The sequence below is a fragment of the Paramisgurnus dabryanus genome, chromosome 11 (assembly GCF_030506205.2).
Source record: "Paramisgurnus dabryanus chromosome 11, PD_genome_1.1, whole genome shotgun sequence".
In the NCBI taxonomy this organism is placed as follows: domain Eukaryota; kingdom Metazoa; phylum Chordata; class Actinopteri; order Cypriniformes; family Cobitidae; genus Paramisgurnus; species Paramisgurnus dabryanus.
In genome coordinates, this window is record NC_133347.1 from 32,824,720 (window position 1) to 32,839,225 (window position 14,506).

The 14,506-nt window shown below is 38.5% G+C and overlaps 1 protein-coding gene across 4 annotated transcripts in view; it reads left to right on the plus strand.

Moving 5' to 3' along the window:
• Window positions 1-14,506, plus strand: part of gpr153 (G protein-coupled receptor 153) — a 42,809-nt gene that overhangs the window by 14,363 nt on the left and 13,940 nt on the right. For all 4 annotated transcript variants that reach the window (XM_065247834.1, XM_065247833.1, XM_065247836.1 and 1 more), the window contains exons 2-3: window positions 2,875-3,420; window positions 11,138-11,570. In XM_065247834.1, coding sequence (XP_065103906.1) covers window positions 3,068-3,420; window positions 11,138-11,570 — 786 coding nt within the window. In that variant the 5' untranslated portion in view covers window positions 2,875-3,067. The remainder of the gene's footprint in view (window positions 1-2,874; window positions 3,421-11,137; window positions 11,571-14,506) is intronic.

The following is a 14,506-nucleotide window of genomic DNA, read 5'->3' on the forward strand; positions in this document are numbered from 1 at the left end:
GGCTTGCTGTCCTCAATGTGGGCTCTGCACCAGAGCTCTGATCCTTCAGAGAGAGCCAACCTGAGGCTGGGGCTCGAGCCCCAAGCTCCACCCCCTGCAAAAGAAACTGCACAGAAGAAGAAAGAGAGCAGTGAAGGAGGAGATGGGGAGGAGGAGGGATGCCGGAAGAATTGCAGCTGGACCCGGAGGCCTGAAGGCTGCCTTATATACGCCCATGATGATAATGATTGACAGGCCTGAATGTTAAGGCTCCTCCCGAACCTACGTTTAGAACTACATATAATACACACATACACGTTGCTTTAAAAAAAACGTATAGATTCTAAAATCTTTCACATCTACGACATGCTTCAAACATCATTTTGTTTACCCTAAACCATTTCTAAGCAATAAACGTAAGCACAATATTAGGTAATAAATGTTCACAGCTGCTGATCATTTAAGATGCCATAAAATAAAAAACTGCATTTACTTGACATAGATGAATAATAAGAGATCTGTACATGGTAATGACATATCGTGAGCTTCAAATGCATTTGTTTCCTCATTTTTATGTAAACCTTGTGCATGCCATGCGATTAAATCCTGGTCCTCTGCAGAGTTTAGCTCCAACTTAAATCAAACACACCTTAAAGGTTCACCCAAAAATCAAAATTCTGTAATAATTTACTCACTCTCATGTTTTCACAAACCTGTATACATTTTGTTGTTTTGATGAACACAAAGGAAGATATTTTGAGAAATGTTTGTAACCAAACTGTTTGTGGCACTGGCTCTCCAGGACCAGGATTGGTGACCCCTGGTTTATAGTTTGAATGAAGTTTAAAATTGCAATTTCAACACAGCTTCAAAGGGCTCTAAGCAATCCCAAACAAGGCATAAGGGTCTTATCAAGCCAAACATTTGTCATTTTCTGCAAGAAAAATAAAATAACGTCTTCTAGTCTTGGACTAGCCGTGTGAAGCACCAGCGTAATGACATCAAAAAATGTTTCACATATGTAACATGTGACCTTTCCACGTCATTATGCATTATGTAAGGGCACGCTGGCGTGTCACACGGCTGGTGCAAGACAAGAAGTTGTGGTTTAAAAGTGCATATTTTTTATTTTTCTTGCCAAAAATAACAATTGTCTTGCTAGATAAGACCCTTGTGCCTTGTTTGGGATCGTTTAGAGACCTTTGAAGCTGTGTTGAAACTGTAAACTGTTGACATCCAATAAAGTCTATTAAATTGAGAAAAGTCCTGGAATGTTTTCCTTAAAAAAAAAAACCGTAATTTCTTCTCGTCGCAATGAAAGTAAAATAAAAAACTGTAATTTGTTTTGTAATATTGTGGTATTTTTTACAAATGAATTTTTTGAGCTTCATTAATTTTTAAAAATTCATGTGTCCTCATAATCTAATCAAAAATGCAAATCTCCTCCCCTACTAAAAAAGATCTCTCTTTACTTCCGGTCATAATGTATGGCAGGTGGGCGGGGTCCGGGAAAATACCGCTGCGATTAGCAATTAGCAACACGAAGGAAGTGGATTATTCCTTTAACATAAATGATAAAACCTCAGCTTTTAAAAAACCCCAAAGAAATATCATAGTCAAACTAAAATAGATAATACACTAAAAAATTGATTCATTGAATTTAATGAATCATTTTTTTCAGTGTACAGTTCATGCAGCTTTTGCACTAAAAGCATAAGTTTGGTCTGTGTCAAAATGAATAACTTTCATAATGAAAAAAGTTGTTATTAAGTGCTTAAATAATAAATTTTTAATAACTCCACAAAACATATATGAAATATCTTTATGAAAAACTAAATGAAACCTTGGAGCAATCTCGATGCACTGTGGATTGTAACGGATCCCCTGTCATCTGCCCTCAATTACCATACTACATCACCCATGATCCTTTGCACCCTTCATCCACCATCTTTGATTATCGTTTTCACCTGTTCACTATCACCGGACACTATATACCTTTGTTTTCATTTGTGGTCGGTTCTTGTCTTTGTGTTGTTGGAATGGGATGTGTATTTACCTGTTTTCAGTCAGCTAGATTATATGTTTACTGTTACTTGTTGTACTCCTCGTCTCTTCTTACAGCAAACCGAGACACAGATAAAGTCACAAGTCTGACCATGTTTGGTTTCAAATCTATTTCAAATTCTGTTTCAAAATCTGTTTAAAACCATGTCATGTGAAATTATTTACAGAAAACAACCAAATAAGGATTCTGTCACTGAAAACCCACTGTTATTTTCACATTACATTCTGGTTTTCTGTCACTTGCATAGAAATTCTTGTGTGATCGTAAAAGCATTTTTAATAGGCGTGTACACATCTGATCTTTCATCGATTACATTATAATGGCAGTGTAAGTTCATTGTTTGAACAAAAAGTCATGAGACTAATTTTTAGTAATTTTTACTGTCAGATTGCGACTAAAAAGTGCCAATATGTATTTTTTGGTTTTATTCATAATTGTTTTTAGTTTGAACTACTAGTAAAATGTTTGGAAGCACCTTCTTATTCTATTATTACTGCACTCTTTACATATTTTCTTAACTGACTTTATGAACTCATGATTTATATTAGTCTAATCTTTTTTTTTAAAGATTATTAGAAACACAATGTCAGTGATGTGTGTTTGATAATGTATCCCCAATATTTAGTGGAAGAACTAAAAGCCACATTGACTTGTTTCTTAAATCTGAGAACACACTGGCAACCATAAATCAAAGTGCTAAAAATCAATCCAAATCTCTTAGCAATTGCATAGCAATGCCCTGACAAATAACCAATTAATTGGTAATTATTTTTAAACTCATCTGTCTTCCTTTGGGTGTTTTTAATGGCCTTCTCTCTTTTCATCCGCAGGATTCTTACAGCACTGGACCGGCTCACAGTGCATGTGCCCTTTCAGCTATGCCCCGCGTCAACCCATCCTTTCAGCAAATCCAAAGGAAGTACTGCCTGCCCCTGTAGGAATGACCACTCGGCCCCGGCACCTGCTTCTGCCCGCCGCAGCTCCCGCACCTCTCACCATTTCACTCCCCACCAGTTCTCCACCATGAACGATGAGGTCATCAGCACTAACGCAGTGGCCTGGCTGGTCTGCTCCGGAGTGTCCATCCTCGCCAACGCCTGGGGGATCCTGAGCGTGAGCGCCAAGCAGAAGAAGTGGAAGCCTCTAGAATTCCTCATCTGCACGCTGGCCGGCACGCACATCCTCAACATGGGCATCCCCATCACCATGTACTGCGTCATTCAGCTACGCCGACAACATTCCAGTTACGAGTGGAACGAAGGACTCTGCAAGGTCTTTGTCTCCACGTTCTACACCCTTACCCTGGTCACCTGCTTCTCCGTCACTTCCCTATCCTACCACCGCATGTGGATGGTCCGTTGGCCCGTCAACTATAGGTAAGTGGAAGGCTTTGTTTTTTTTTGCCTTTCTATGGCCAAAATAATGCTGACATATATAAATGATTCAGTGATAGCAAGCAAGATGTTTCATATCTTTCACACTTCTTTTGCACAGTATTTATTTAAAACATTCATAAAGTGTTTTATAACTTACAAAAACTGACAAAAGCAGCAGAATGCTTTTGCGTTAATAGTTGCGTTGAATCCTGTGCAAGATCATTGGAAAAGATCTGTACTACAGTATATTAAACCTAGAATTAACCAGTGGAAAGTTTGAGCATTCCTCTCAAAACAAGTTCTTTGGATTCTAATGTTGTTAATGAATGGCTTGAGGAAATAATAGGGCCCTATTTTAACAATCTAAGTGCATTGTCTGGAGTGTATGGTGCAGGTGCGCATAAGGCGTTTCCGAATTCACTTTTGCTAGTTTAATTACGGAAAGAAACGGCACCAGGTGCCAAAAAAGGGTTATACCTATTCTCTTAATTCTCTTAAACCAGAGTAAAGGTCTTCTGAAGAAATGTACCCAAAAGGACCCACATCACTTTTTACCTGAACACAAGGTGCACAAATTTTTTTTTTTTAAGAAAGACCCGACCCCAAGACAAACCCAAGAAAATTAGACCCGAGTCTGCCCCGACCCAGTTGCAATTTTCTTACCCGAATGTAAACGACAACGACGTGTGTGCATTCTGCAGCCCTGCTCGGTGCACGCACCAGTCAGAAACAAACCTGGTGGCCTCACAACCAATTTGGCCCACCTAATTTCACGTTATCTGATGATAAAACCAAGATTACCACTAAATTGTACATTCAAAATTGCACTACTTAAGTATTTTTACTTTCTGCGTAAAAGTAAATTTTTAAGTATTTGTATTTTATCAGTGTTTTTCTTTGGAAAACATACATTCAAAGCATATTATCATAATTTTTACTCTACTACATTTCATAATTTCAAGTTTTTGGTTTATATTTAATATTTAAGTACATTAAACATCTAGTACATTTTTACTTAAGTAAAAAGTACTTTTGTACTTTTACTCAAGAAAAGTAAAAGTACACAATTTTTATGTAATTGGGTATTAAATCAATTTTTGATTGACAGGTCTGGCTCAATGAAAATTAACCTACATGATGTCGCAAACAGAGGAGATAGTTTAGGTATTCTCTGGTCCATTTGGCAAAAACACATTACTTTTAAATGTCCTGAGATGCAAGGTCACTAATATTATACCCTGGGAAGTTACGTTGCGCAAGTACCTTTCCTACGTAGGCCTATGTATTTTAACCTTATCAATGAACCTAATAAAATATGAAAATATATATTCCCAAATATTTATTATAGGCTATAGGTAATTGCACAAAACATACATGTTTTTTTATTTAGTTTTTAATGACTCGCCCCAACCTGCAATAAAGTAACAATTTCTTTACCCGCCCCAACTCGACCCGCAAGTTACCCGCAAGGTCCACAGGTCATGAGACGACCCGTGCATTACTAATGCGTTTATTACTAATGCATCCTTTAAATCAATAAAAAATACTGCTCTAAATAAAATCTGGTCTAAAGTCAATGGCACAGTTTTTTTATGGTTTTAAGTTGTCTCAGAATAGCAATGCGCCTGAACACACCTTGTTTTCAGACCAGCACACCTATGGGCGAATAGATGGGCGCAAATACATTTGCTATTTAAACAGTGTGGCGTGATAACTGCATCAGGCTAAAACTAGCAAACAACACTTGCATCGCACCTGGTGTTGCATTGCAGCGGGTTAAAGTCCCAGTAAAATTTGGCATTGTACACATGCAATACCTCTCCTTGCCTACTGGGGTCCGTAAGGAAGAGTAAAATAGATCTAAAGGTCTTATGTAGGTCTGATGATGAAATTTGCATCATTTGTGTATGTATAAAAGTGAACAATCCCTAGATCTATACACATTTTAAGCAATTCACTCGAAGCTTTTACATAAACGCAACAGATTTTTTTGATTTAGTGATACTTTGTGATAAAAATAGACATTGTCACACAATGAATCTTCACTGTTGGAAACTGCAGTCACAGCGATAACACTCTCTTTTAATAATAAATGCTCTCTGATGTTTAAAGAGGAATCACAAAATTTTTTTCTATTATGTGCTGATTGTTTTTGTGCATCCTGTTCTGGAGCATTCTCAAACCACAGAGCATCACAGGAATCATATAGTTGACTGCTTTTTTCTAAAGCCCCATTACCAAAGAATAAAACACCTAATATGAAGTATTGGAATATATATTAATAATGATAACACAACTGTGCATGCCAGGGGAACAAAAATCTATTTTGAACAAATTTACTGCAAATATCCAGATAATTGTGCAAAAAACTGAAATAAACGTCATATTTTGACCTAACAAGGCAATCCGAAGGCAAATAGATTTGCTCATTATTTTAAGATGGGGCGGTTTCCCAGACAGGGATTAGATTAGTCCTAGACTAATATAAATGTAAGAGCTGTCCTAACTGAAAACAACTTGCACTGACATATCTTAAAATACATCAGTGCCCTTTATTTTTGCCTTAAAATGCACACCAGTAATGTTTTTATTAAGGCATGTTTGTTAAAACTAGTTTTATTTCCTAATTAAACTAATGTCTAGTCCTGGCTTAAACTAATCCCTGTCCGGGAAACCACCCTTATATCATTTAAGGTTAGAGAAAGTTACTAGCCAAAAGATTATAATTGATATAATAAAATGATTATAATATACAACCCCAAAACAGAAAAAGTTGGGACACTGTAGAAATTGTGAGTAAAAAAGGAATGGAATAATTTACAAATCTCATAAACTTATATTTTATTCACAGTAGAATATAGATAACATATCAAATGTTGAAAGTAAGATATTTTGAAATGTCATGCCAAATATTGGCTCATTTTGGATTTCATGAGAGCTACACATTCCAAAAAAAGTTGGGACAGGTAGCAATAAGAGGCCAGAAAAGTTAAATGTGCATATAAAGGAACAGCTGGAGGAGGACCAATGTTTAGGAATGGGAATGTTGTCCTATTCTTGTCTAATACAGACTTCTAGTTGCTCAACTGTCTTAGGTCTTCTTTGTCGCATCTTTCGCTTTATGATGCACCAAATCTTTTCTGTGGGTGACAGATCTGGACTGCAGGCTGGCCATTTCAGTACTCAGATCCTTCTTCTATGCAGTCTTGATGTTGTAATTGATGCACTATGTGGTCTGGCATTGTCATGTTGGAAAATGCAAGGTCTTCCCTGAAAGAGACGACGTCTGAATGGGATCATATGTATCTAGAACTTGGATAAACCTTTCAGCATTGATGGTGCCTTTCCAGATGTGTAAGCTGCCCATGCCACACGCACTCATGCAACCCCAAACCATCAGAGATGCAGGCTTCTGAAATGAGCGCTAATAACAACTTGGGTTGTCATTGTCCTCTTTAGTCCGGATGAAATGGCATCCCAGTTTTTCAAAAAGAACTTCAAATTTTGATTCGTTGGACCACAGAACAGTTTTCCACTTTGCCAAAGTCCATTTTAAATGAGCCTTGCCCAGGGAAAACACATGCACTTCTGGGTCATGCTTAGATATGGCTTCTTTTTTGACCTACAGAGTTTTAGCTGGCAACAGCGAATGACACGGTGGATTGTGTTCACCGACAATGTTTTCTGGAAGTATTCCAGAACTCATGTTATGATTTCCATTACAGTAGCATTCCTGTTTGTGATGCAGTGCCATCTAAGAGCCCGAAGATCACAGGCATCCGGTATGGTTTTCCGGTCTTGACCCTTACGCACAGAGATTGTTCCAGATTCTCTGAATCTTTGGATGATATTATGCACTGTAGATGATGATAACTTCAATCTCATTGCATTTTTCTCTGAGAAGCTCAGAAAACTATTTTTCGCTGCAGCATTGGGGGAATTGGTGATTCTCTGCCCATCTTGACCTCTGAGAGACACTGCCATTCTGAGGGGCTCTTTTTATACCCAATCATGTTGCCAATTGACCTAATAAGTTGCAAATTGGTCTTTCAACTGTTCCTTATATGTACATTAAAATTTTCTGGCCTCTTATTGCTACCTGTCCCAACTTTTTTTGGAATGTGTAGCTCTCATGAGATCCAAAATGTGCCAATATTTGGCATAACATTTCAAAATATCTTACTTTCAACATTTGATATGTTATCTATATTCTACTGTGAATAAAATATAAGCTTATGAGATTTGTAAATTATTCCATTCTTTTTTACTCACAATTTCTACAGTGTCCCAACTTTTTCTGTTTTGGGGTTGTAATTTTATGAATAATATATCCCGTTTAAATGAAAAAGATCTCTAGATGATGTTGTAATTTTAGAGGTGACAAACTTGTTGATCCAGTTATTGTTGATCAAGACACAAAGGGGTTGTGCGTCATATGTCTGGTGTGTGATGGAGTTGTTGCCTATGTAAAGTGTTTTCAGGATACTAACAATAGTCAGCAAGACCGCTCACTAGATTCTGTAATAGAGGCAATGTTTTTTTAACAGCTGTTAAACATATTCAGTGGGCTGTAATGGTATGCTCATCTCATTACTGTATGAGAGTGTTATACAGGTCCAGGCTTCGTCTGTTGTGCAGATGCTCTTCTCTCATGATATTACAGTATATTAAAATAATATAACACACATAATCAAGCTAACATGGTCATACATTAATGCAATTCTTCTCAAACTGGGGGGAGGGCCACCTTTTGGGGGCCTTGAGATGTGCCGGGAGGGCCACAGTAAAAAAAACATTTTTTAAAAGGCCTGTATTACATTGCATAAAGGGATACTCCATCGTTTTGTCATATTAAAGTATGTTATTACCTTAACTAAGATTAACTATCATCTTAGTACGTGCACTTAATCTCTGTGGCATGTGGCGACACTTTGATAGCACTTAGCTTAGCCCAGTTCATTCAATGCTACCAAACAGAGATGAAGTTAGAAATGGCCAAATCAACGTTTTCCCTATTTAAAATGAGTAGTTATACGACCAAATATGGTGGCACAAAATAAATCCTTGCACTTTTCTAAGCGGGTTAAAAAGGGTAACTATAATGTATGGCCGAATAGCACTTTTGGGAGTACTTCGACTTGACACAGTAAAAAGTCATGCCTGAAACATCCGCTCCTCATCTCAGTTCTGAACATCCCTTTAAAAGAACGTAATTTTGTGTTTTTGTTGTAAAGTGTCGTTATTGTAGCTCCTCCTCCTCTATAACTTGACTTTATGAAACGTGTCGATTTCTACAAAGCTCATCATTCTGAGAAAGTGATGTATGCTCTGATTGGCCAGCTATCCAGTGCATTGTAATTGGCTGAATAACTTAAGTGCGTTCCAGAAATGTGACGCTCTTTACCACATTTGGAAGATTAGCTCCCAACAGGAAATTATATCGGCTTATCAATACAAGCCTGAATCTGATCCAGAAAATGACGTAGACGGTGCGCTTCCCAGCATATGCATTTATCCGCAGTGATAGACGCCATTCACATCACTATGGTTACAAACTTACATTTACTGCCGCCAGCTAATAGATGAAAAATAAGAGCTTTTCTTTCTCTCACGCAGTTGCCAGTCCCAGTGCGTCTAGTGCTGACGCATTAAACATGACCTCCATTAACTAAACCCCTTTCCTATTTGCAAAAAAGGTAAAATTTGCTTGAACAATTCTGAATTTAAACAAAATTAAATAAAAACCTTTCAATAAGTTCTCTACTCTGTCTTCTAAATATCTAAGAATAAAGGTACATTCACATTATAAGCGACTTTGTCGCTGTGTGTCGCTCGTCTCTTTCAAAAGAGGCGTTTATATATCTGGTTGTCATAAACAAATGAGTAATGTCATCTCCAGTTACAGACGAGAGACGGATGACGTGAACACCACTGCCTTGTTCTTATTGGTAGTCGCTCCTGAAAGTCGCTCATAATTTGAATAAAGTTAAACATTTCTCAACTTTGTCGCGTGACTGGACACTCCAATCCAGCCGCCAACGGTCATTGTTGCTCCTGTCGTCAGATGCCACAGCGCTTCCATTAAAATCAATGAGATTGCGTCGCTCTGCTACTGTTAGTCACTTATTATGTGAATGTACCTTAAGAATTTATTGGTGCGGTCTCTTACTCTGCATGAAAGCCCACTGCTTGCGTATCCTGTGCATTAAACGCACCAACGTCAATTGAATTTTTTCTGTTTTTGCCATAGAAACAAGTCAAGATGGCTACCTTTGACTAGACGTAAGATTAAGTCTCAGAAGTGCACTAAGCCTAGATGGTGCAACAGGTGTACATTCTACATAGGACATAAAGGACATTTTACGTCCAGTCTAGTCTTACGACCTGGTGTACGTCCAGCTGGCCCCAGAAAAATAAGGCTACTACTAACCAACAGCACTACATTGTATAACTTGATATGTTTTGTTTAACTCAGATTATAAGTTTAAGATTGTTGTCTATGACTCAAGGGTGGTGGGGGGTGCACACGCCAAAAAGTTTGAGAACCATTGCATTGATGAGCTAATTCACGTCTATAACAGCAGGGTTGAGTTAGTGTGATATTGCTTTTGTTAGTTTATTGGACACTTGAAAATATATATAAATAAGTCTCCCAGAAACTCTTGTGTGGAACAACATACATTCTTATGCCACAGATCTATGTTTAGTGATTGCTAATGTAAATGATATGCTACTAATATAAAAAGATCACATTATAACTAGCAAAGACGGTTTGGTCTGTTTCTGAGCAGTCAGGAGATATGTAAATGAGAAAGTGAGCACCTACGATTACCAAGAAGACATCGATCGAACTCAGTCATTGTGCTGCATCAGCAGTTAATGCGGTAAAGTGATATAAAAGACTAAAGTGTCTCACTGATGTTTTGTCCTAGATCAGCACTCTTGAAACACCTGCTGTCCTATCGAAATCGAAGACCAAAACTAACTTTTACGGATAATTTAACACCCGTTTCATTATAAAGTCTCATTATAGCGGCATGTAAACATCATTCAGCATTTTACTACACATAGGCAGCAGATTTCCAGTTTATTCATTTAAGAACTGGAGGTTTTATGGCCCACTATTGTATTACCTTTATTCTGAAGAGCGTCTCTAAAACCTGATTCTTTCAAAGCTGAACATCTTTGCTTTATGGGTACTCTGTGTGCATCATAAATGCTGTGTGACTCCAAGCAGGAGCAGAGAAATAAACATTCTACTCTTTCAATATAGTTTAAGGAGTCATATGTATACTTCCCAGGGACTTTTCTATTTCCTATGTTGCCAATTCCAATCCAAATAAAAATGCTCAAACCTATTCAAATTGTAATTGGTTTGAGAGGGGAGGGATAAATCTTAACTTCTCCTTTCACTAATCATCTGTGAAGTGAAGTTTGCAATTCTTATTCAGGGATGTATTATAGTTATGTTTGACTTCATGCGGCACTGTGTAGCCCTACTGCAAAGCACAGCTTTCGAATCACACTAGCAGTACTCTGAGGTCATGTCGAACACACTTCTTCTTTTGAATTGGGTGTATAAGCAACCAACCAGAACACCCTACCAACCACTAATAAGATGGAAACTGAAAAGAGTGTTTCTTCTCTGTCAATGGCATTAAAACTCTGCCGGTCATCATCAGGATTGTAATTATTTTACTTCTCTATTGTCTACCAGGTTGAGTAACACCAAGAAGCAGGCTGTCCATACGGTCATGGGCATCTGGATGGTCTCATTTATCCTATCCACACTGCCTGCTGTGGGCTGGCACGATACCACCGAACGCTTCTACACCCACGACAACTGTCGCTTCATTGTGACAGAGATCGGTTTGGGTTTTGGCGTCTGCTTCCTGTTGCTGATCAGCGGCAGCGTGGTTATGGGCGTCATCTGCATCGGCATCGCCCTTTTCCAGACCTTCTCTATACAGATGGGCCAAAACGCGGACAAGAACAAATTTAATGTGCCCACTATCGTAGTGGAGGACGCCCAGGGAAAGAGACGCTCGTCCATTGATGGTTCAGAGCCCGTCAAGACATCGCTGCAAATCACCTATCTGATCAGTGGAATAGTCTTGATATATGACTTTCTTACTGGATTCCCCATATTGGTGAGTGTTTGCTTTTTGTAATGATCCTAAAACAAAAGTTGCAATCTTTAATGAAGAGATCTTTTTTTAATTAACTTGCATACACACATTAATATGAAAAATATCAGCATGAGGTTTTTGTAAACAAACCCACCCTTTTAATCCTTGCTGCATATATAGTAGTCTTCATTATATTTGAGTTACTTTTGTTATTTGCACATAGCATTGTTGTTTTTCTGCTGTCAGAGCAGACCTGCAACACACGAAAATGAATGAAATAATGTATTATACAACTGGTCAAATGTTATTTAAATGTCACACTTTTTAATGGGATGTTCTCAGGAGAGAGGGTTCATGGTAAATTGCTACATTATTCAAATGAACTTTAATATTACACAAGCACACTGACCTGTACAGGTATGTAACCAGATTTAATTAAAAACACTAGATATACAAAGATGGTTCATGGGTATTACCATAAATAGGGGAAAGTGCAATGCTCCATATGACGACTTAAGGGCTCGTTATAGTCGTGCGTAGGTCCTATGGCGTAGCAGCGACGGCGTAGGTTCCGCGTCGGTTTTCATTTATACTTTTGCATCCTCGTCCTCGTTGACGTGCAAACACACGCGCGACCGCTGGTGGGCAGTATCCACGCGTGTAACCACAGTAGCAGCGCGACCGTCAGAGAAGAAGAAGCTTGGCAAGTTAACCCACAAACGAAGAAGAAACAGCAACTTGTTGTGCATAATTTGAGAAGACCAGCAATGATAGAAGTAAATAAACAGCGACTTTTGATGCAGTTTTAGTTAAATCACTCCTCAACTTGGCTCATCTTTGTTTTCACCGTCACAAACTGAAATACTTATGACGCAGTTTTTTTTACCTGACGGGAGGGGTTCTGGTGGACCAATCACAGCGCTTGCGGTCCGCGTAGATCTGACGCGCTTTAAAAAAATTTGCGAGGTGCACGTCAGGCTACGCAGAGCTACGCACAGGCTACGGATAGCCTACGCCGTAGCTACAGCGTAGAACCTACGCACGACTTTAAATCGCCCTTTAGCCACAGAACTCGCGCCTTCCAGTAAAAACAGCCAATCATTGAAGACTTATGATTTTCTGGGGAAGGAGCTGTTAAAAGTGCAAGCCAAAAATAAAAATTCCCCAAAAATAAAAATTCTGTAATCATTTACTCTCATGTTGTTACAAACCTGTTTAAATTTCTTTGTTCTGATGAACACAATGAAAGATATTTTGAGAAATGTTTGTAACCAAACCGTTCATGGACCCCATTCACTTCCATAGTTGAAAAAAAGAATACAGATACAGTGTTTCCCACATCATTTTGAGAGACTGTGGTGGCCGCGGTGATGACGTCACACGCCGATTAGCATATATGTGACATCATTGCGTCGTGTTTTACTTTTTGATCTGTCACATTATATTGCATTTTAACCCAACTGAATGCTATTTTTACATATTATTTGTTCTGTTGTCTATAAAATAGTGACTAAACACAACCCAGTAACGACCCATAACCCAATAACTACTTGTTTAATCCAATCAGCGCTTTCTTTAACTGCTGCTAAAAAACGCGCCCTCATCTGACAGAATCATCATACATTTACATTGAGGCTGTACTGATGTTGCTCTTCTCATCAGTGTTGTTGCATTATGAGCGCTTTTTTATTTTAAATACGAGTGGTAGTTTTATTGCATAACACGTATAGCACAGACAATTTGTTGCAAATTCAGAAATATGAGAGAATACACGGTTGCTGTTACTACAGAACACCTGCACGGGCATACCGCATCATAGGTAGGGAGAGAGCTCGGACACAGACTCATATCAGAACGAGTATGTGTGGTAATGCTAACCTTTTGTTAAGTCACTCATGATGAACTTGATCAGCCATCTTCTCTGTCAGTAACATCCGTGACAGTTGACGTTTACGCGAAAAAGAAAGTACACGGAGGAACGCGGAAATGTAAATGGGAACCATGAAAAAACTATTTGTGGTGGCCAGTGTTGATTATTTGGTGGCCCGCCACAGATAAATCAATGTATGGGAAACACTGACACAACAATCAGTACTGCAGAGCCAAACAGAGCCACATAAAGCATTCAGTGTGCCTGTCTGTTTCTGAAGTTACAGCAGTGGCGAAGTGGCAATTGGTCTTTGGGACTTTTCCCGGTAGGCGGGTAGTGTTTTAAGGCCGCGAGGGCCGGTCTGATAGTAGCCGGGCTTTCAGTCTTTTGTCATGCACTCCCGCCACACATTGTATTTTTCACGCAGAAAAACTATTTATCATATATTTAATATGCTGCAGCGCCCAAACTGTATCTGGCCGCACCCCTCTCTCTGTCAAGCCTGTCTCCCTCAGAGTTCTAGTCAAGCATGTATGCCACTTATCAGCCAATAAAAAAACAAAGAGGCTACACAATAGCCAATCAGAAAATAGCACTGTTGTATCTGGGTAAGAGTTAACGCAACAACCAATAAAAAAGCATAGCCTTGTTCACCCACAGAGGAATTGAGCCCTGAGCATCACTTTGAGCACAAAGTCTGATCTCCTGTTTTAATGTTACAACAAATGCACAACTTGTTTGACACAAACAATGACAACTAGACTGCTGTTAGAGAATGTTTCCCAGAGAATCAGAATCAGTTTTTCATGAGTGTCTGTAACTTGGCCAACAGTTTTACAGCCTGTTCACTGACAACACCTGTTCAGAACATGTAGTTTAGGCCTTGTTATATTTCGTTATCACACGATGATTGACATTTTGTCACATTAAACATCTCTCTCCAAATAGGCTTTATAATTTTATAAGCACTGCTTTGCAACCAGAAACTGAAACCTGAAACTACAGTAGTAACTGTTGTTGACTTCAAGATCTTTTAAATAATAATTATTACACTTGGTATTTCATGTTGTTGTGTAGTCATTTTATT